Below are 20228 nucleotides of genomic sequence, written 5' to 3' on the forward strand. Positions count from 1 at the left end.
GTATGATTATATTGCGATGAAAAATGTTATGACGTCCGTTTTATCCTATAGCTTGTTTGCGGTCACGTGATTCTGATGCACGAAATTCAGTTGGAGGGCAGCAAGTGAAAAGCAGAATGGACGAGATGGAGGAAAGTCCGTACTGTACTGGTTTAGACACTTACAAGAGAAAGTTATAAACAGAAAAATACTACATATGTTGGACATGATCCTTATTATGAAGAGGAGCGATTTAAAAAAATAAATAAATACAATTTTTTACTGAATTGAAATACTTGCCTGCCCTCGAGGCGGTAGATATCAACTACCTTGTCCTCCAGACAACAAATGAAAGCATACAAATGTATGTAGGCATACAACTTTTTTTTGTTAGTGGTTGGGTCAGTGACCTCGGTACCAATTTGCTCCACAATAATTATCGTTTCGTTTTCGCTTGGGTGAGTGGCATTTCTTTTTTTTTTTTTTTTTTTTTTTGGTCCTGTGGATTAACCTAGCAATAAACATTCAACACTACTGCACCTCTCAATGTTAGCATTACAGTTGTTTGTTATTAAGTTAATCACTGACAGGAGTCTGCCGAAACGCCATTAAAGACATTGATCATCGCAAAACAATTACTTTAACTTTACAAAGTACGGAAACAGCTAATGTTACATAAACATAGCATATGTAAGTTGTATTAACTTACTTTTGACACGGGTCACTGCACACACGAGCATTATCTAATTCGGCTCCTCCTGAACGCAGACGCAGATTTACAAGCCACTTTTTCCTGCGTTTTCCAGTCAACTTCTTGCATTCCACCCCCCCACCCCCAGTTTGATTGATTTGAGCAACCATAAACAATGCAAAACATAGGTATTTTGAGTTTGTGATCGTGCTTCCTATGTATAGGCACTTCCTGCCTTCCATCTGCATTTCACACAAATCCCAGCTTCTGCCTGAAAATGTAGATATGCTGCTTCTTTTCAAAACAGAAAAACCTGTAAGTAACCTAAACAAAGCCAAAAGCTGTTTGTGTTGAGTTGAACTTACTTGAACTATTTATTTTAATGTTTATTTTTGCCCTTTTACTGCTTTAAGAAGTTCTCTCTTGGGTTTCAGCTATCTTAATTGTAATTTCATGTTAAAATTCAGTTTTATTGTTCAGTAACGCACTTGATTGATTGTTAATTTACATAAAGAAGTTAAAATAAATCTTCAAATTAATTCATTAAACAACTAAATATACCAGTTGTATGTACAACAAAGAAAGCTATTGTTAATGTTTTGGAAATAAATCTCTTATTTGATTTTGTTTCATTTTTTAAAATTTTGTTCAAAATATCGTGATTCGTATTGTGATGCGTATCATATCGTGAATCCAGTATCGTGATGCGTATCAAATCGTGAGGAGTGTATCGTTACACCCCTACTGGTGACTAATATTCTATGCCATTTTAGTCTGAGTAAGATTGACTAAAATCAAAAAATGACATGACAGATTACATTTAAGGAATATTTTTGTCAGAGGATGAAAACAATGCCATTATTATATCTGTGGCATAAATTACAATATCATTTATTGAGATTATTTCTGGTACAATATATCGTCCAATAAAATTATTTATTGTGGCTGGCCTTGTTGCCAGTTCAGTGGTTGTTTTATCTTGGACAACTTTTGGTAGGTACTAACCACTGCATACCGGCAACACCCCACAAGACCTGCCATTTTGGAGATGCTCTAACCCAGAGGTCTAGCCATCACAATTTGGCCTTTGTCAAAGTCAAGCAGATCCTTATGCTTGCCCTTTTTCCAACACATCGAGCTTAAGAACTGTCTGTTCACTTGCTGTCTAATATATCCTACCCCTTGACCAGTGGCATTGTAACAAGATAATCAATGTTCACTTCATCTGTTAGTGGTTTTAATGTTTTGGTTTATTGGTGTAAATACTGGAAAAAAATAAATGGTGCAAGGTGTCAGGGTGAATGAGCTGCTTAAAATTCTCAGGGACAACACTCCAATGAAAAAAGCTGCATACCCCTTCTGTTACGTTGGTTTGATAATATACATGTAGAAATCCTCTCATTCTTATACCCCATGCAAAAAAAACAAACAAAAAAGAAAACGAAGCACAGAGATGTATATGTGAAATTTGCAAATGAATATTTAGACAAATCCAAAACCTTTTGGGAGAAAAGGTGAAACAAAAATATAACTTGGCAATAATTCAACTCATATTCTGTTCATATTTATAAGTACAAATTCAAAAACATTACATGAAGTGGACATATGCACTGGCGTATTCCAATCCAAGTGTCTGAATATTTGTGTGGTCTGAATGGACCATCAGTGGTTTTTTTGCCCACATAACAGTTTTATGCTTACTGAATAATGGGATATGTTGTATAGTGGGAAAAACATGCATCTAGTGTAGTCATTTATATGACCATCAAATGACTACGTAAAACAATGTTTTATTTTCACATGCATCAACTATGTCCTTGTGCTTAATCTTTGTCCATGTGTTACAGTTGCTTCTCTAATAAGGGCCATATTTGGCTAATTATGGGCAATGTCTCTGAATTCAATGCTGTTGTTCTGACAAGTTTCTTTTCTTTGTTCTCCCAGGCACTTCTTGAGAAGTACCTCATACCTAATGCTAGCCAGGCAGAGAGCAAAGTCTTCTACCTGAAAATGAAGGGAGACTACTACAGATACTTATCTGAGGTGGCATCAGGCGATGAAAAAAAATGTGAGCTGATTTCCTATTGGTCTGTAATGGTGATGCAGATGAAAGTAGAATGTCTGTCAAATAAGGAAGTAAAATACAGATGTCCTATTTGGTGAATTCTGTATTTTTACTTATTTCATTCAGTCCTTCCAGGATTTTGTGATTGCAGAAATTAACACAAAATCAAGCAAACGCTTCCAAATTTGGTGGTGCTTGGAATTTTTCAAAATTACCATGGCTTTTATGCAGATTTGGACCATGACATGTCATGTGACATCACAACTCTCATTCAGTCAAAGCCCTCTTCAATTCATGTGCGTCAAACGTAGAGCTTAAAGGTCTAATTTACAGACAAACATCACTGCGAAAGACCGTGCAAAACAATTTCATGCAATTGCAGTTTGGCCAATTCAAGTAGTTTTCTGCAAAACAAGCACAAAAAACTCTGCAAATTGCATCGCAAATTTTTAAAAATGATCTGAAAAATGAACCAATCATTTTGTAGGTGTAACAACAAATGCAAGCTTTAGCAGAATACCTGGAGTCAATGAAAATGAATTTCTTCAGTTTACTATTTGTCAGTGTTGGCTTTTATACCAAGCATGACCTCAGTCACCATCAGATGTAAGCCATCACAGGAGGTGTAATCATCAAATGATTGCAGACAAACGTTTGCGAGCCAACTCTAATGCATGGGAGTGTTTTATATTAATGCCTCAAAGAAGATTATAACCTATAAACTTTACAAAGCGGTGCTTGTGTACCACAGAAGCGTGACAGTGATGCACAAGCACAAACTTCTGTTTATATCCAAAATGCTCCACTGTGTGCAAGGAGTTGGGGGAATTGGTGCGAGTTGCTTAAAAGGTTTAGTTTAATTCAAGTTTGTCATTATATCCTGTGTTTGAATGCTTGCAGTATAACTTCTGTGGTTTATTAGAACAGGAGCAATCTATTTGTAACAAGGCTGCATTGCTCCTCACTCGCAGTGATGAACAGTGATAGCAAAAGTGAAATCTGTAATGTCAAATTAAAAATAAAAACAAAATGCCTAAAGGCAGTTAGTAACAAACAGTGAAATTATTATTTTTTTTTTATATATAAATATTGGCACCCTTGGTAAGTATGAGCAAAGAAGGCTGTGAATTGTCTTTATTGTTTAACCTTCTGATGTTTTTTGAAGAAATTCACAAAATACTCCCATGGGTGTGTGTATGTATATAACTTTAATATGTGTGGCACAGTTATTGGCATTCTTTTAGTCAATACTTTGTGCTACCTCCCATTGCCAAGATAACAGCTCTGAGTCTTCTCCTATAATACCTGATGAGGTTGGAGAATACATGGCAAGGGATCTGAGACCATTTCTCCATACAGAATCTCTCCAGATCCTTCCAATTTCAAGGTCCATGCTGGTGGACTCTCCTTTTCAGATCACCCCTCAGGTTTTCTATGGTGTTAAAGTCAGGGAACTGGAAAGGCCATGTCAGGACCTTGAATTTGTGGTCAGTAAACCATTTTTGTGTTGATTTTGATGTATGTTTTGGATCATTGTTCTGCTGGAAGATCCAACCATGGCCAATTTTAAGCTTTTTGGCAGATGCATTCAGGTTTTCATTTAATATCTGTTGATATTTGTTAATGATGCCATGTATCCTAACAAAATGTCCAGGTCCTCTGGCAGAAAAACAGCCCCAAAACATTAGCGCCACCACTATTTTTAACCGTGGGCATGAGGTACATTTTTATATGGCTATCTCTCTGTGTGCGCCAAAACTGCCTCTGGTGGTTACTGGCAAAAAGCTATATTTTGGTTTCAGCTGACCATAGAACCCGATTCCATTTAAAGGTCCAGTAGTGTCTGGCAAGCCGAAGACACTTGTTTGTTTTTGGATGAGAGTAGAGGCTTTTTTTTTTCTTGAAACCATTCCAAACAATGTGTGGTGATGTAGGTGACTTTAGATTGTACTTTTGGAGAATTTTTAACCCCAAGACGCAACTAACTTGTGCAGTTTTCCAGCTGTGATCCTTGGAGATGGTTTGGCTACCTGAACCATCCTTTTCATTGTGTTGAGACAATATAGACACGCGTACAATTCCAGGTTGATTCATAACATTTCCAGTTGACTAGAACTTCTTAATTATTGCCCTGATGGTGGAAATGGGCATTTTCAATGCTTTTGCTATTTTATTATAGCCACTTCCCATTTTGTGAAGCTCATCAACCTTTTGCCGCACATCACAGCTATATTCCTTGGTCTTGCCCATTGTGATGAATGACTAAAGGGAATTTGGCCCATGTTACCTCATATTTATACCCCTGTATAAATGGTCATGGTTGCACAATATCCTGTTCCTAGTCACCCAGATGTACTAAAAGATTTAAATTATCAATGGGAATATACTTCAAATATATTTTTCTCATATGAATTCATAGGGGTGCCAATAATTGTGCCACACATGTAACAATTTTTTTTATAAACCTGTTTACAATTGTTTGATCCTTTTGTTTGATCCTTTGATCCTGCTCTTATAGATAAAGGTTAAACAACGACAATTTTTCACAGCCACATATTTACCTAGGGTGTCAATATTAGCGGAGGGCTTCGTGTATATATACGCACTCAGTCATGTAAAAAAAAAAAAAAAAAAACACCCCATGGAAATTGTTGGCTTTTTTATTTTGGCATATTTGGACAAGCAAACATTTGATCCTCTTTGAAACAGTGCCTATTAATAAAGGTGATGCACTCTATCAAATGACACACATGATTTATATTTTGTGGTCATTTTTACTATTTCACACCTTAGATTTGAATTAGATTTAATTAGAATCAGGTGTTCAAGTTTGGGTGCTAGTGATTTAGAACCTGCTTAGGGTGTGCAAGAAGTGGAACCTGTCTTATTTATACCCCTCTCATATCTAATGTCTGGTGTTCCCTTTGCTATTGAGGTGTGTGGTGTCATCAGGAAAAATGTTTTGGATGCCCGAGTCTGGCAAGGGATTTAAAAAGATTTCCAAATTATTTGAAATGCATAATTCCACTGTAAAGAAAATAATCTACAAGCGTGTTGTCCCCCTATCTATAAAGAGGAGAAATAAGTCACAAGCATGACGGTTGGTGTTACTTCCACAAGAGCTTTACTCGAATGGAAAAATACTGCATTTCCTCCAGGTATGTGGGCGGAGACTAAAGCAATCGATCCCAGAGTGCAGGACTCAGACCATCCTAATAGATGACGAGCGTTATAACTTACTTGAATTATGAATGTTTTAACACATGAAAATAGAATAACAGTGAAAAATAAACTTTTTTTTTTTTTTTTACAAAAACATTTGACTATTTAACCCCTTTTTATCATTACTGATCATGAGTTTGAATCTGCTATACCTTGTTACAGCATTGAGCAGATCACATTTCAACTTGTCACATCAGTGTATGCGTTTACAATCCGAAAGAGAGAGCACAAATTTGACCTGCAAAGAGGCAGAATACAGTTTGCCAATGAGCATGTAGGCAAAGGCCAGACCTTTTGGAATAATGTGCTCTGGAGGGACGAATCAAAGATAGTTGTTTGGCCGCAGTAACAACAGATATGTTTGGTGCAGACTGAGAGAAGCACCTTATGCCAACTGTGAAGCATGGTGGTGGAAATGTTATGGTTTTAGGCTGCTTCACTGCCTCAGGGACTGGACAGCTTGCTTCTGAGGCCAAGCATGTACTTACTTTTTCCACCAAAGAAAATTCCATCTATTAATATTTTTGTTGAATAAGTGATTGAAAAAGCTAAGTTCATGTACATCAACTTCATTAATAGGCACTGTTTCAAAGCTGATCAAATGTTTGCTCCAAATATGCCAAAAAAGCCAACAATTTCCATAGGGTGTACTTATTCTTTCACATGACTGTGTATACATGCACATACTGTGCAAGTCTTAGCATTTCTTTGCGTGTGCTTGTATATAAAATATGCCTTCAAAAATAATGAAATTAAATGTTTCTCCTTTAAAAAAAAATACTATAATGAGCAGTAAATAGTAATAAATGAAACAAAGGCAATATTTGGTGTGATGACCCTTTGCTTAAAAAAAATATCTCTGGTAGAATTAGTTGTTTATCATTGTTTTTTTGTCTGAAAAGTGTCTTACCACTTAATATGCTGGTTTCTTTACTGACATACAAATATTTTTCTGTAACATTTAATTTTGTGCTGGAAGGCTAATGTTTGGAAATCTTAAATGTTTTTGTACTGGCTTGATAATGTAGAAGTCATAAAATAAAAATCTATAGCCAACTTTGTATTAAAAACAGGCTGTCTAAGACTTTTGCACAGTAATGTGTGTGTATATGTGTGTGTGTGTGTGTGTATATATATATATATATATATATATATATATATATATATATATATATATATATATATATATATATATATATATATTATATACATGTACATACACACAGACACACAGACAGACACAGGGTTCACATACTTTTTCCACAAGCACTGAGGGTTTCTTTTGGTTGTTCTCAATAAAGGCATGAGGGATCAGAATTTATTTTGTGTTATTATTTTAGAAACATTATATTTGTCAATACCCTTGACTTAGATGATCAGATCACATTTTATGACAAACTTATGCAGAAAGCCATGAAATTCCAAAAGGTTCACATACTTTTTCTTGCCACTATATTGATAATCGATTAGTCTGTCAATTATTTCTTTGATTGATCGACTTAAAGTAATTTTCTGTATTTTTTTAAAAAAAAAGTTTTCACATTCTTCCCAATGTTGTCCTTCACACATTGTGCAAATTGAAGGCTATGAATAAGGTGTTAAATGTATCTATGTGGGCTATACCATGCGTTGTGCAAAGGATTTTCTTTTAAATATTAACATATTTTATAGGGCTGGGTATTGTGTACAATTTGTCGATTTGATTCTTATTTACAGTGCATCCACATTTTATGTTATAGCCTTATTCCAAAATGGATTCAATTCATTATTTTCCTCAAAAATTCTACAAACAATACCCCATAATGACAACGTGAAAGAAGTTTGTTTGAAATATTTGCAAATTTATTAAAAATAAAAAACAAAAAAAGCACATGTACATATGTATTCACAGCCTTTGCCATGGCACTCAAAATTGAGCTCAGGTGCATCCTGTTTCCACTGATCATCCTTGAGATGTTCCTACAACTTGATTGGAGTCCACCTGTGGTAAATTCAGTTGATTGGACATGATATGGAAAGGCACACACCTGTCTATATAAGGTCCCACAGTTAACAATGCATGTCAGCGCACAAACCAAGCCATGAAGTCCAAGGAACTGTCTGTAGACCGCCGAGGAAGGATTGTATCGAGGCACAGATCTGGGAAAGGGTACAGAAACATTTCTGCAGCATTGAAGGTCCCAATGAGCACAGTGGCCTCCATCATCCGTAAATGGAAAAAGTTTGGAACCACCAGGACTCTTCCTAGAGATGGCCGCCCGGCCAAACTGAGCGATCGGGGAGAAGGGCCTTAGTCAGGGAGGTGAGCAAAAACCCGATGGTCACTCTGTCAGAGCTCCAGCTTGTCTCTGTGGACAGAGGAGAACCTTCCAGAAGAAGAACCATCTCTGCAGCACTCCACCAACCAGGCATGTATAAGTACAGTGGCCAAATGGAAGCCACTCCTCAGTAAAAGGCACATGACAGTCCGCCTGAAGTACTCTCAGACCATGAGAAACAAAATTCTCTGGTCTGATGAAACAAAGATTCAACTCTTTGGCCTGTATGGCAAGCGTCATGTCTGGAGGAAACCAGGCACCACTCATCACCTGGCCAATACCATCCCTACAGTGAGTGGTGGTGGCAGCATCATGCTGTGGGGATGTTTTTCAGTGGCAGGAACTGGGATCCTAGTCAGGATCGAGGGAAAGATGAATGCAGCAATGTGCAGAGACATCCTTGATGAAAACCTGCTCCAGAGCGCTCCGGACCTCAGACTGGGCGAAGGTTCATCTTCCAACAGGACAACGACCCTAAGCACACAGCCAAGATAACAAAGGAGTGGCTACAGGACAACTCTGTGAATGTCCTTGAGTGGCCCAGCGAGAGCCCAGACTTCAACCTGATTGAACATCTCTGGAGAGATCTGAAAATGGCTGTCCACCGATGCTCCCCATCCAACCTGATGGAGCTTGAGAGGTCCTGCAAAGAAGAATGGGAGAAACTGCCCAAAAATAGGTGTGCCAAGCTTGTATCATCATACTCAAAAAGACTGAGGTTGTAATTGGTGCCAAAGGTGCTTCAATAAAGTATTGAGCAAAGGCTGTGAATACTTATATACATGTGCTTTTTTTGTTTTTTATTTTTAATAAATTTGCAAAGATTTCAAACAAACTTCTTTCACATTGTCATTATGGGGTATTGTTTGTAGAATTTTGAGGAAAATAATGAATTTAATCCATTTTGGAATAAGTCTGTAACATAACAAAATGTGGAAAAAGTGAAGCGCTGTGAATACTTTCCAGATGCACTGTATATGGTTTCGATTAAATATCGATTAGTTATCAATATTTCATTTAAAATGTTAGGTTTGCAGACATGGAATCCTGATTTTAATATAAATGCTGTTAACTGAAATCCTCCTACTTGGCTATATTACTGAAATACACATTACCAGTAGGCCCCACACAATTGTTTAATTACTTTTTACTTTTACTTTGAGTAACAAACATTCTAACAAGAAATCATAAATGTGTATACAATGTACACAAGGTAAGCACAAACTGCACACTACACGTTACTGTAAAAAAAAAAAAAAAAAAAAAAACACACACATTGTAAATGTGCAACAGTGACATTAACAACTACAAAGATGTTTAAGAAATAAAAACCGATTTCAAAATTCAAAACGTGAAAATGGCGACATCTTCAGGACGAGAGGTGAAGTACAGATAATATTCATATCCTCTCAAGTAAAGCACTGGCGTTAAGAATAGATTCTGGGCTTGTTCGATTTGGAGAATCTATATATATATATATATATATAATAAATAATTAATATATATAATTTTTTTTTTTTTTACCAAGCCCTAATATTTTGAAAACAAAAAAAACTGATTGTCCAGAAACTTTAAAGCAGAAGTTAAGTCACTATATTAAAAATGCTAAAGAAAAACAAAAGCACAAACTAAGTGTTGACTGGTAAGAGGCTGAATGTTCTGCAATAACACGTTCACTTATTTGAACACAGTAACGTTACTTTATTCTGTAAATGTATGACACTTCCTACATTTATATACAATTACATTTTATAACCCCATTACAGTTACTGCTCTAAAAAAAAAAACACAATTGCTATTGTTTCTGAATATAGCATCAAACAAAATATTTGATCAAAATAAATATTTTAGTCAGATTTATTGCGCTTCCTTTCTATTGCACGCTGTTTGACTGACACACATTAGTGGACTCCTGCTCGTTAAGTCGAGTTTAATGGAGACTGACTTGCTGTCAGTAAAATGGAAATATTAGCATGATTTTATAACATTTACAGATAAGGGTATAAACGTAAAAATTTAATTTCTGCGTTGAAGAAAATCTGTCTGGATCACAAACAGCACACGTGTCTGACACGTTAAGCACTTAATATAATGCATTCTCACTCTGTTTTGGACAACCTGGATTATTCATTTTTCTTGCAGCAGCTCACTCTTTGACTTCTACTGTTTTTCAGATGTGTTTTATTAATAGAAATGTGTTTTTCACTATTGTGAAGTGACATCACTGATGCGGGTTATCCACAGTGACCTCTTAGACCCAACTAATCGATAATGAAATTTGTTGTTGATTATTTTAATTAGCAATTTTATTAGTTGTTGCAGCCCTAATATTTGTGTATGTGTATACACTGCTCAAAGAAATTAAGGGAACTCTTAAATCACACATTGGATCTCTATGAAAGAAATAAGCCACCAAAATTACCTGGAACACTTAGTCCCAAGAACTTTTTTCAAGGGACCATTTGGTACCTCCAGCCCTTTTTGTTGTCTGCATTTCCATCGTGGTCTGAAGTAGAGCTGCACAATTAATTGAATATTGATCTCGATTATGATTTTGACTGCCCATGATTACATGAACATGATCGACTGCAATATTGACATTTAAAGTTCGTCCTCCGCTCATAGAAAACTCAGCCGCATATCAAATCAAGCGCTTCCTAAACTTACAGCCAATCACCATAGAGTGCCCCAGGGATGATGTAATTTTGTATCCCAACCTGGAAACTGGTTAGCATTTTAGTGCAAGAGCTGCCAGCTTCGCTTCAGGTTTTAGAGCAAGCTACGAGCACCAGTGCTTGCGCGAGGGAAAATCATGACACTAACATGTTGCTAAACTGGACTACAGACGTTGTCGGGGACATTAAACATCACGCCGAACAGGAAAAAACTTTGCAAATAAACTGGTTCAGATATGTTGTGGACAATTCCCCCAAAAAACGTGGCTGAAGAGTCATCCCTGCGCCACTCTGTTGGGTGGTTTGGCTGCGTCTCTCTTCCTGTAAACAGTTATTGCCTTTTCTGCATAGGCCTGAATTGTTTTCATTTGGTTGATGCCATTTTTATTTTTTACTTATCCTATATTTTAGATACAATTTTATTTATATTTTGCTTCTACGAGATGATGCACATTAAGGATCAGTCTAATTTGATGTAAAGATATGTACATTAGCAGGAATGTAGCACAACATGGAGGTGAAAGCAGTGGTTTGTTTATTTAAATGTGAAAGTGCAATAAAAATGTTGTCCCTAAAATCGATAAATAATCGTGATTATCATTTTGTCCATAATCCTGCAGCCCTAGTCTGAAGTACTGTGAAGGTCAGGCAAATTAGTCTGGTGACACATTGTGAGCCTTAATTTTCTTGTAGTCCTGTTTTAATTTCTTGAGCTTCTCTCTGCACTGTTTTTGTGTGTGAACAATGCCTTAACCGACTGGATATTTTTAAGTATACTTTTTCATTGCGGGTAGCTGTTTCCAGTTCCCGCTGTATTTTGTACTCTGCATAAATACTTAAGGCCTGAACCTCGTCGTCAGTCCATCAGTTGTATTTTTTTTAAAAACTCATTGTGTTGATTCAAATCGCAATAAACAACTGTTACTGTGCGTACTGCAACAGACTTTTGAAAATGGTGGTTGAAATAAAATGCTGCGTGCACTCAACCAATCAGCATGTTCAGCACCCAAGTCCCACACCACAAAGTTCCTGAACTTTGAAAAAGTACCACCTCCCAAGTAGGGACTTTCCGAGGGGGAAATATTTTACCTGGAACTTAATTTAAACCCTGGTCCCTGTGGAAACTGAGTACCTCCAAAAGTCCATAGTTCCTGGGGAAAGTTCCTGTGGTGGAAATGAGGCTATATTCAAGTTGAAAATCTTTATGTACATTGTGTAATTCATTGAGAACAAAATGTGACAAAACATTGAGGGCTGGATTCAAAATCACACCGAATTTTTTTTTTTTTTCTTTTCTATCTATAGAAAACAAACAAGATTGCTAGCATGGGGAAAATGCATCTTGTCAAAGTATAGACAGTAGTGTCCAGAAACACTCAAATCATCTGATGTACATTTTTCCTGCAGGTTGTTAATCACTGATGTATTTAGCTAACAGACATATAAGCAGTGTTTTTCCATTGTTTATTTTATTTTTTTAAACAAGTGATGGTTTGTCTAAATTATTGGCATTGGTATGGCAATAACAATTTATTGGAGTGGCATTAGACAGTGACTGATGTATGTAGACAACTTGGTCTGGTTACAATACGCCTATAATTTTAATAGATTAAAGATTTCAATTAAAGCAAAAGTAGAATGCAACTTTTTGACATGAAGTGTTTTAAAACAATGTTTTCTGTTGAATAAAATTGTCTCTGAAACCTTTTTGCCTGTTCATTTTTTTTTTTTACGTGTTTTCTCTTGTTACATAATTTATTGTTTTCATTTTGTTTCACAGTAACAGTGGACCACTCTCAGAAGGCTTACCAGGATGCATTTGATATCAGCAAGAAAGAGATGCAGCCTACACACCCTATCAGGCTGGGGCTTGCGCTCAACTTTTCTGTGTTTTACTATGAAATTCTAAACACCCCAGAGCAGGCCTGCAGTTTGGCAAAGACGGTGAGTTGGGACAAAAATATAAAATGTAATGGTGAAGCTGTGGAGTTTCAAAATAATATTTTGTTGATTAAACCCTAAGTCTTGCATTACTTTTTGCTTCTAGGCTTTTGATGAAGCGATCGCTGAGCTTGACACTTTGAATGAGGACTCTTACAAAGACAGCACCCTGATTATGCAGCTACTAAGGGACAACCTTACTGTAAGCAAAAAATCTCTACAACCATTCTCTTGCTGGTTTAATAAATAAAACTTGCCAATATAAACACACACAATGCATTACCAATGCATGGTTCTATGAAATCTGTTAATCCAGTGAGAGTATTACTTCTATGCTCTGTGGCAGTTGAACTTTAATGAAGTTTGGATTTTAACTGAAGCATTCTGCAGTAGGCTATAGACTGAAATCACCCTTGTGATTATTGGTATGCAGTGCAGTATATAGAATGAATATTGTATTAAAGTGTTTATAGCTAGAAACTAGGGCTGTGCAATGTGGACAAATTTCATACTTCTGAATTTAAACCAAATACCTTAATGACCTTAAAACAATATGACTATGGGTTCACACTTCATGTTTGAAGTGAAAGTTAAACATAGCATAATTATTTTTTAACAAAAGGATTTGAAAAATATTTTAAGCCCAGTGATGGATCACTGTTTTTGTTTACAATAAATGGGCTAAATGAAAAAATTTTAATTCAAAGAAAGCAAATGTATTTTCTGTTAGGAGTGAAATAAACCTTCAGTGAGTCTAAAACAAAATGACAAATTCTAGCATGCCTTTTTTTTTTTTGGCAAAATCTAAAAAATTTAATTAGTCCTACATGCCACAAAGAACAACAGTTATATGCTACAAAATATCAACATCACCAACTTGCTGTTCTGATTTAGCCACAGTTCTGGTTTAAGCTATGAAAAATACTATAGTAGTGTAGCCCGAGTTTACGTAAATACGTTATGTAAATACAGCAGTTTTGGGTTGTTGTTTTTTTTTGTTTGTTTGTTTTGTTTTTAAAGTGAAATTTATACTTTTTAAGAAAGGCTACAAATTGCCATGTATAGCCTGTGTCCGAAACATTTAAGACGCATTCTTTAATTTTCAGTGAATTACTTCATCACGTTGGATCTGTTGTAACTTAAAATGGGTATTTTGATGGTCCCATTTAGAAGTAGACTTAGTGTATTATGCCACTGAATGCCTTCGGAATTAACACTTGGTTAAGTTTGGCACAGAATGTGTGGTCTGGCCCCGTCGCAAGGCACTCTTCATACAATGCTTTGTGCTGTTGATTAACGTAATAGCAAAGGTTCGATGTGCTGCCTTTCTGCATTCAAGGCAGTTTGACAAGGCAAGCCCTGCACAACAAATATCTCCAAATAACAGAATACCAAATCCATACCACTGTCTTTAGTTGCACTCATTTTTATGGCTAATTCCCCCCTGCCCCCCCCCCCCCCCCCCCCCCCCCCAACTAACTTTCTTCGAAGCATTTGTGCACAGTTTGTCCTCACTCAGTCAAGGAGACATTTGTGATTGGCTGGTTTTCACTGTATTGTACATGCTGGGTGTGTGTGACCTATGTTGCTGTATATGACTAAAAAGACTGCTCATACCAAGACTATCTGCTGTATCAGTACCATATGTGTTCATACTGCAGTATGTATACAGTTGCAATCAAAATGATTCAAACCCATTGCAAATCAGGTTTATTGTCAAAATTTAGACTGTCAGCTTTTTGCAATGAACAAATCAAACAAAAGCAATTTAAATAGTTCCACACAACGAATGCTTCAAGTGGTTTCCCCAAATTCAACTGAAAATGCAACTTTATAATGACTTCTCCAGTTTCAAAATTATTCAACCCCTTCATGACAAGCATCTATAGTACTTAGTAGAGCACCCTTTTGCTGTTATAACCTGCTGCAAACGAGATGCATAGCCAGACTCCAGCTACTACACACTACAGGTTTCCAGTTCCAGAGGATGCAAAGCAGCCCCAGAGCATCACCGGTCCACCACCATGTTTGACTGTGGACAGTGTTCTTTCTTCATTCTTCTTTCTCCAGACATACCTCAGATCCATCATGCTGAAAAGTTCCAGTTTTGTTTCATTGCTCCATATAACAGAATCCCAAAACTTCTGTGGCTTATGTATATGATTTTTAGCTAACTCTTCTCGTGCTTTTGGGTCAGTAGTGGTGTATGTAGGCATTATACTGTGTGTATGTATGCTGTATGTAAACAGTATATTTTTCAGTCTTACTAGAAACCATGACTGCTTCACCAAAATATGCTTGTTTGTTATATAGCTGCTCTGTGAATTGCCAGGCTCTGTATATACCACTTTGATCAACATGACAGTATTTTTGAATGTGGCATCACTTCAGTACTTTGGTAAAAATGGGCTCAAGAGGAATGAAAACTACTGAGGAATGGGCACATTGAATGAAAACTACTGGAATTTTAATAATAATTTTAATTAGTATTTAAAAATTATTTTTTCATGTACACAAAATTAAGGTTGGTAAAAAATCTGAGAACCTGTCAGTGACCCAGTGGTTGATAATCTATGGACTAAAGGCTGATGATCAAAGTGATTACACATTTCCAATCACAAAACCTAAACAAGTTTCATTAATGATGTTTTGGCGCAAGTCTGTAAGATTAAGTTACAAATGTAGAAATATATGAAAACAAGTTAAGATCATTTAAACAGACAATATATGGGTATAGGCATAAATTAAGACAAATAAGACAAAATAAATGCTGGTGTATAAAATTAGCACAGGCTGGTCTGCTTAGCTGTGAAAAGTAAGCAAATGGTGCAGCTGATGGTAGATTTTGCACATGTGGCGCTTATGAGGAAACAGATATTTAGAGCATTTTTTTCCTCTTGACTAATATTAGCTTAGAAATCGGTTCTTTCTGCCATTTTCTTTTAATGATGTGCAACACTTTAGGACCAGCACAGAGCTGCAGTCACAAAGACAATTTAAATGTAACCATGTCCTTGTGTGATGTGCTGGTGTCAAGGATTTTCACCTACATTTTTGTAATTTGTCTCTGGGTTTTATTTTTATTTATTTATATGTGGGATGGTTGGTTGGATGGATGGATGGATGGATTGATTTTTCAATTGGCATAGAGGCGAGTCAAAATAGCTTCTGCAGAGACTATTGCATATTGTTTTCTCAATCCTACAGTACAAACACCCTGTACATTTGGTGTTCCCAACTCCATATAAGAGCCGAGTTAGAACACGAAAATGTGCAGGGTAGTGGTACTTCAGAGCCAGGACTGAAAAACATCGCACCATTCAAAGAACCCTTGTGCCCTGTGGATGGAGGCATTGTAATACTGAAAGAAACCACACCCATCAGAATAGAAGTGTTTTTCTCATATGATAAATGTGATCAGTAAAAATAACTTTATTTCTTACAAGGCTGAACTTGGCTTCTTATTCGGCGGCTTCTTGTTCACATTTTCCATTCCACAGTCTCGTACCTGTAGATGGTGCCCTGAAGCACAATAAAATCAATTGTACAATTCAGTGAACGCTGTGCATCAAAGAGGAGAAATCTGCTTATTTCAAAAACATGACAATTGCATATAAAAATATATGTAATGTATTCTATAAATACTCATTAATGAAAAATGTTAATAATGGCCATATGAACACCTAGTCTGACGATTGCCTATGAAAATAGGTGCAATGTAATATCAAATGGCTCAGTATAAAGAAATTTTACTGTAGGAATTTTTAATAGTAGACCATTGAAGTTGGCTTTAGCAAGCCCCATTGGCACCATTAATGCATGCTCAGTGCTACTGGTTCTGTATGGATTACTCATGCCATTCAAATATGTCTACCTTACAGAACCATACATGTATTAGTACATAACACCAGCACTCATCTCAACCCTGTCTAAAATACGAAGGGGTCATTGTAAGGAGCTCACTTAAGAGTTTGCTTCTGAGTAGCTTATGTAGTCCACAGATGTGCAATGTTGACTTTCGTAATTGGCCATAATACCTACAGTCTGCAGCCAATGGGAACACTTCTCCATCACTGTATGTCCTCACAGGATTGATCAGACCACCTCAGATAATTGACAGAGCTGAAAATCTTTACAGAAACCATTACTTTAACAGATGCAATAGTAGAAACTTTTAAAATTGATAAAGTTGCATGCACATACCTGAAATGATCCAGATTGGCTGCCCACAACAGACTTGGCCAGGGGGCCTCCACACTCCACTTCTGCTGACTTGACAAGTATGTTCATGGCTCAGGCGAACAACGTCACCAAAATGGTACTCCCAGTGACAGTACTTTTCTACTTTTCTCTTTCAAAATCTTGACATCCTCCATGAATCTCCATTGCTGGACTATGTTTCCCCCACCATCATTCCACCTTGATAATTCTCAACAAACCGTGCAAGAGCCTGGGGCACCTCTTAGACCACTTCAGAGCCTGGTGCCAAGCTTGTTCTGGTAGCTCTAACAACATCTAGAACCTCCTTCAGGGTGGGCTCCTTGATACTAAAGTGGAAGGTGGGCTTTGGTGACAATATAAATACCCTGTAATGTTCCAGCTCTTGTTCCTTGCTCAGTCACTGTAGGTGCACAATTTTGCATAAGGTGACCAGGCCATCAGATTTTTGAAAATGAGAAGTTAATGGTAAAGGAATGAGATGGTGGTATACAATTTGCCTGCATCTAACAAGGTCAAATTCACAGGTCTGTTATTAAAATTTCTTCATATTGAGTATTTTGATAGTACATTGCACCCATTTTCATATGAAATTCAGATTTATTTTTTTTAAAATGAGGCTATAATGACAGGAATTAGGCAGAAAGTGCAGTTTGCCTGTGTTTTATAGTCTGATAAAATGCCAAGTTCATAGGTCTATTATGAAAAATTCCTGCAGTAAAATTTTTTCATATTGAGCCTTTTGATGATAGTACATGAAACCTATTTTCATAGACAGTCGTCAGATTTTTCAGATGTTTTTATGGGGGATATTTGATGATCTAGGAAAATTACTTTGGGTATCATCAACATGTTGAGTTTCCTCTAACAGCATGTCTTGATATGTGGTGTTCCTTACACCACAACCATTTGCCAATGATTTTTAAGTAGGTTTTACTTATTTAAGAACAATACATTGTACTTATCTGTTTATTGTTCAAAATAGGTTTGTTGGCCATCTGTGAAATAGTCCTTCCCTTGCTAGAGAAAGGGATACATGAAGAACTACAGTTTATGAACTGTGCAGTTAGAATAGATGAAGAAATCTAATTTGTAGAAATTGCCGGAATTTCCAAGATCCTCAGTAAAGTTAGACTGGCAAGCATTCTGCACTATACCCAATACATATGTGCTGTGTGTGTATATATATGGTGACACATACAACTTTACCCAACATTTTATTTCTCTCTTTTCCTTCAGCTGTGGACATCAGAAAACCAGGGGGACGAGGGGGACGCTGGAGAGGGCGAGAATTAAAGGCATTGCACTTCACTGTTTAAATCCACCCACACTCTTGATCTTACACATACAGCCCATAGTTCCCTACTCCATCTACTTCACCCTAACTTGCCTTTCTGTATGATGAGCAGCATGAATTGTATCTGACATACAAGTCTCTGCCCCTCTGAGATCAAGGCACAGGGTAATGTTCGATTCTTTGACGGCTGAGATGTTTTGAACACGTCTGTTTGGATGTCTTGTGGGAGGGGAGGGGGTGTTAAATATAGGTGTACTGTGGCCTAATACTGCTAATTTTTTAAAAAGGTAATGCATTATACTATATTTCACTCCTCTCTATCCTGTCTTCTCAGTGGTTTTATCAAAAAACTTTATTAAACTGTCCATTTAATTTAATAATCACTGTGATGCTTAATTCCCCCCTCCCTACTTCCTGGTTAAATTGGAAATAGCTTTATTGGTATGAGCAGTACAATTCTGTCGCAACTCATACAGAAAGGAAGTAAACAGGCTGTATTGTGACACTGACTAATATGCATTATTACTGTTGTCATGCAATGTTCATAATTTTTTACTTTGCATGAGTCCAAGAATGAAAATAAAAGGGACCTGAGGTTGTCATTCCAGTTCTACAATTTAACCATGATCTTAAACATTCCATTAGTAGGTAATATTAGACTTTTTCCATGAAACTGGAGTGTTTATCATGAAGAACTGTCAAAGGGCAGTTAGGTGGTGCTGTTTAACACCAGTAAAACGTTCTTGATGTCACTTCAACATTTTTTCTTCAACATTGAACACACTATACAGTTACATAAGGTGAAAAATGTCTCGAATTGAAATGTAATCCTACTTCAAAAAACATTTAAAGAAGTTAGTTTCCAAGTCATTTTTCCCTGTTATTTCATCCTTTCCCCAAAAATGTTCATGATCAATCAATGCCTGTTCCCCCCTGTACTTGATCCACTTCTGACCATTCTAGTTATGATTTGACTGAGCTTGACAATATTCTCATTTGTTGTGGAGCATTTGTTCCATCTTTGTCTTGGCCACTGATTACACTTAGTTTTGGAATAAATTGCAGTCTCTGTGGTAACCATGAGAACAAACCCACTGTGCTTTCACCTGTTTTTGAAATATTTTGCATTTGCCTGAATTTTCTCTTCCAGTTCAACTGTGTTCAAATTATAGAGGGTACTATTGCTCTTTTAGGAAACTAGAGGAATGTGAAGGGAGTATTCCAGATCTTCTCATTCAGTGTCACAATACCTTGTCACATCATTAACATTCTACTTCGGTGTAGAACTCCTGTCTCCAACTGAAGACACAATGTTCATGCACTGAAGTAAAAACACGTCTCCCCATAGCTGAACAAACAGTTATTCTATGCTTGAGAGAAAAAAAAAGTACAGTAGTGAATGTGGAGCCGAGCCTGTCTGTATATCTGGTATCTCAGATCGCTTTTGTTTTTACTGACCAGTATTCTGCCTCCAGTTAGCTTCTGTGATGGTTTTATCGCTTTAGCGCGCACGTGGTTGTGAAAAAATTTAGAGTAGCTTGAAAGTCCCAAATAAAAAATAAAAATGGAAAAAAAAAAAATAAATCCTAGTACAACCCTGGTTATTGACGTAATACTAGATTTGTGTATGTCTTTTAAACAGTTCTAGTTTCACCTTACATGTTATAATCAGGAAAAGTGTAAACGACAATTTAAAGTGAAATAAAAGTTTTATCGGTTCCAAATTTGTGTCTTGCTTTTGAGTCTTTACTTGCATGTATATTGAGGATTGTTTAAGTGGCTTTCAGTAAAAATTTATTTTAAAAAAAATTAGCTTGTGTAG

At 36.5% G+C, this 20228-nt stretch overlaps 1 protein-coding gene across 2 annotated transcripts in view; it reads left to right on the plus strand.

Annotated features, from left to right (window-relative positions):
- The window catches only part of ywhaba (tyrosine 3-monooxygenase/tryptophan 5-monooxygenase activation protein, beta polypeptide a), a 40257-nt gene extending 20123 nt beyond the window's left edge, over positions 1 to 20134 (plus strand). For both annotated transcript variants that reach the window (XM_053636913.1, XM_053636912.1), the window contains exons 3-6: positions 2615 to 2738; positions 12731 to 12894; positions 12998 to 13093; positions 18349 to 20134. In XM_053636913.1, the coding sequence (XP_053492888.1) occupies positions 2615 to 2738; positions 12731 to 12894; positions 12998 to 13093; positions 18349 to 18405 (441 nt within the window). In that variant the 3' untranslated portion in view covers positions 18406 to 20134. The remainder of the gene's footprint in view (positions 1 to 2614; positions 2739 to 12730; positions 12895 to 12997; positions 13094 to 18348) is intronic.
- Positions 20135 to 20228: the final 94 nt, after the last annotated feature.

The sequence above is a fragment of the Ictalurus furcatus genome, chromosome 11 (assembly GCF_023375685.1).
Source record: "Ictalurus furcatus strain D&B chromosome 11, Billie_1.0, whole genome shotgun sequence".
In the NCBI taxonomy this organism is placed as follows: domain Eukaryota; kingdom Metazoa; phylum Chordata; class Actinopteri; order Siluriformes; family Ictaluridae; genus Ictalurus; species Ictalurus furcatus.